At 33.8% G+C, this 3,179-nt stretch overlaps 1 protein-coding gene across 1 annotated transcript in view; it reads right to left on the reverse strand.

Annotated features, from left to right (window-relative positions):
• SLC38A9 (solute carrier family 38, member 9) overlaps positions 1–3,179 on the reverse strand; it is a 98,764-nt gene that overhangs the window by 22,283 nt on the left and 73,302 nt on the right. Inside the window, exon 8 of the mRNA XM_012655267.1 lies at positions 2,421–2,527. Within this exon, the coding sequence (XP_012510721.1) occupies positions 2,421–2,527 (107 nt within the window). The remainder of the gene's footprint in view (positions 1–2,420; positions 2,528–3,179) is intronic.

Consider the following 3,179-nt stretch of genomic DNA (forward strand, 5'->3'; position numbering starts at 1 on the left):
AAAAAAAAAAAAAAAAAAAGCTAATGGTGTATGGTTCGTGGTCCGGTACTGGTATTATCCACTACAGCTTCACAAAACCTGGTCAATTGATCACAGTGTATGTCTACTGCAACCAACTGGATGAAGTGGTGAGGATGCTTGTGATTAAGCAGCCAAGACTGGTCAACAGAGACAGGCCAATCCTCTTGCAAGACAACAGTCAACCACATGTTGCACAGACAATGCTGCTCAAACTATAGCAGCTGGACTTGGAAACTCTCTGTCATCCACCATATTCACCAGACCTTGCACCACCTGACTATCACTTCTTCCAGGTTTTGGACCACTTCTTGCAAGGAAAAATATTCAATTCTCAACTAGCTGTGGAAAATGCCTTTTGTGATTTCATCACCACTCGCTCTCCAGGCTTCTTTGCTACTGGAGTAAACAAGCTACCATTAAGATGGCAAAACTGTGTTGATGGTTTAGGCACATAATTTGATTAATTGTACTGCTTCTTGTTTGAGATATAATAAACTACACTTTTGATTCAAAATTGGACATTTCATATTTAATGACCTTCTCATTACAACTCTGTCAGGTATCATTAATGCTATTTTTACATATGAAGAAAATGAAATGTGAGGTAATGTCACCAAGCTAGGAAGTATGGAAAATTCAGACTTACTCAACTCCAACTGCATTTATAGGTAACATGCCAGATGTGTGGTCAGTAAAAATGAAGAAGAAAGAGCTTGACTTATACTCTTGCCCTCATTTGAGAGCTAACTTCCCTCTCCTTAGAAAGCTTTCTGCCTTCATAATGACTCTGCCAAGCATTACCCTTTACTCAAAACCTTCTCAGAACCCCCAGGCACAATTCCTTCCTTTGTATTTTCAGTAACAACTATATAGATTTCTATTTGAGCTTCGTTATGATTTCTGTTTACATGGTTAGAAGCTGTTAAATTGAGCTCAAAATCTGTAGACAAGGCAACAAGTAAATAGATAACTTCTGCTTGCTCTGGGTTTAGTTTGCTCTTCTTTTTCCAATGGCTTAAGGTAAAAGGTTAGGTTTTTGAGATCTTTCTTCATTTTTAATGTAGGTATTTAGAGCTATACATTTCCCTCTAAGCAGTGCTTTAGCTGCATCTCATATGTTTTGGTATACTGAGTTTTCATAATCTCAAGGTATTTTCTAATTTTTCTTGTGATTTTTTCTTTGACTCATTGGTTATTTAGGAGTATGTTGTTTAATTTCTACATATTTGTGAATTTCCCAAATTTCTTTGTTATTGGTTTGTAACTTGACTCTTATGGTTGGAGAACATCCTTTTAAATTTATTGAGACTTGTTTTATGACCCAGCCTATGGTCAATTTTGGTAAATATTCCAGTGTATTTAAAAAGAATGTGTATTCTGCTGTTGATAGAAGACTTCATGAATATCAATTAGATCAAGTAGGTTGATACTGTTTTTCATGCTTTCTATATCCTTATTTTTGTCTATTTGTTCTATCAATTCTTGAAGGAGGGGTGATAAAACCTCATTATAATTGTAGATTTGTCAACTTCTTTCTGTTTGGCAACTGTTACTTCATTTACTTTGAAGCTCTGTCACTGGGTGCATATACATTTAGGATATTATGTCTTCTTGATGAATTGATCCCCAAAGATCATTAGATAATGTTCCTCTTCATATCTGGCAATACTCATTGTTCTACTTTGTCTGATATTAATACAGCCATTCTACTTTTCTGATGTCTAATGTTTGCATGGCACATCTTCAAGTATAACATAAATTTCTTGCAGACAACATATAGTTAGGTTTTGTCTTTTAACTAGTCTGACAATTTCTATTTTTTAATTGTGGTGTTTGGACCATTTATATTTAATGTAATTATCAATATGATGGCCTTAAATCTATTATATCTTGTTATTTGTTTTCTATTTGTTCCATCTATTCTTTGTTCCCTTTTCCCTGCCTTCTTTTGGATCAGCTGGGGATTTTTTATGATTTTTATCACCATTATGGGCTTATTAACTATACTTCTTTATTTTTTTAGTGGTTGCTTTATGGTGGGTGTTGGCAAACTATGGTCCGTAGGCACATCTGGCCTGCTGTCTGTTTCTGTAAATAAAGTTTTATTGAAACACAGCCACCACCCATTTGTTTACTTATCATCTACAGTTACTTTCATGCTGCAATAACAGAGTTGAATAGTGGTAACAAAGACCATATGGCCCTCAAAGCCTAAAGTATTTACCATCTAAACCTTTACAGAAAAACCTGCTGACCCCTGCTCTATGGTTTAAGTTTAAAAATTAAGATACAATAACAAAATTACATAATTGTACAACAAATATAAAGTGCTTCAAATACTGATTTAAAAAGTCTATCCTCAGGAGATATAAAAGTCAATTCCTCAGATAATTACTCACATTGTTTTCTTGGTTCTTGTTATTCTTCAAGAGTGTGATAATACAATTATGAATAAAAAAAGCAAGGGTAAGTACTCCAGTCAGCTGTGGAAATTGAAATCTTATCTCTAGGAGAAAAAGAGACAAAAACAAAAATGTTAAAACTGACAACTACAAAATGAATAGTATTAATAGCAGCCAAAACTAAAAATTAGTATTTAGTTTAGGGAATAAGAATACTAAAATGTCTTTACAAAGTTCCTAAAAGACAGCATCATACTGGGGCAAAGCACTTAAAAGGTGGGGGCAGGGGGATGGAAGGAATCAGAAAATGTCTACTCTGTGTACGTACTTTATGTCAGTTTTTCCTATTTGAGGTCACACAACTAGTATGTGGCAGACCAGTATTCAAACTCAGGGTCTATCTGACTTTAAAGCCCTTCATTTTTTTAACACCTGAATTTGTCAGAAAAGTACTTCTAGAAAGGAGAATTAGTCATTTAACATTCTCTAATGACAAATCTAAAAAACATTAACAAAAATATGACAAATAACTTAAATGTCCACCAAGAAGGAATTGGTTAACCTAAAATCAGTTGCATAGTGGTATACGGAATTTAAAAATTATGTTGTAGAGGAAGATTTTATGCTCTGGCAAATGTTCGTGATCCAAATAGCATGTATAGTGTGATTTTATTATTCTTTTTTAAAATGTGAGTATATAGATGTATATATGCAAAGAAAAAATAAAACAGTGGTTATCTCTGGTTGATGGGATTT

This window comes from Propithecus coquereli, unplaced genomic scaffold (genome assembly GCF_000956105.1).
Source record: "Propithecus coquereli isolate 6110/MARCELLA unplaced genomic scaffold, Pcoq_1.0 Scaffold47, whole genome shotgun sequence".
In the NCBI taxonomy this organism is placed as follows: Eukaryota; Metazoa; Chordata; class Mammalia; order Primates; family Indriidae; genus Propithecus; species Propithecus coquereli.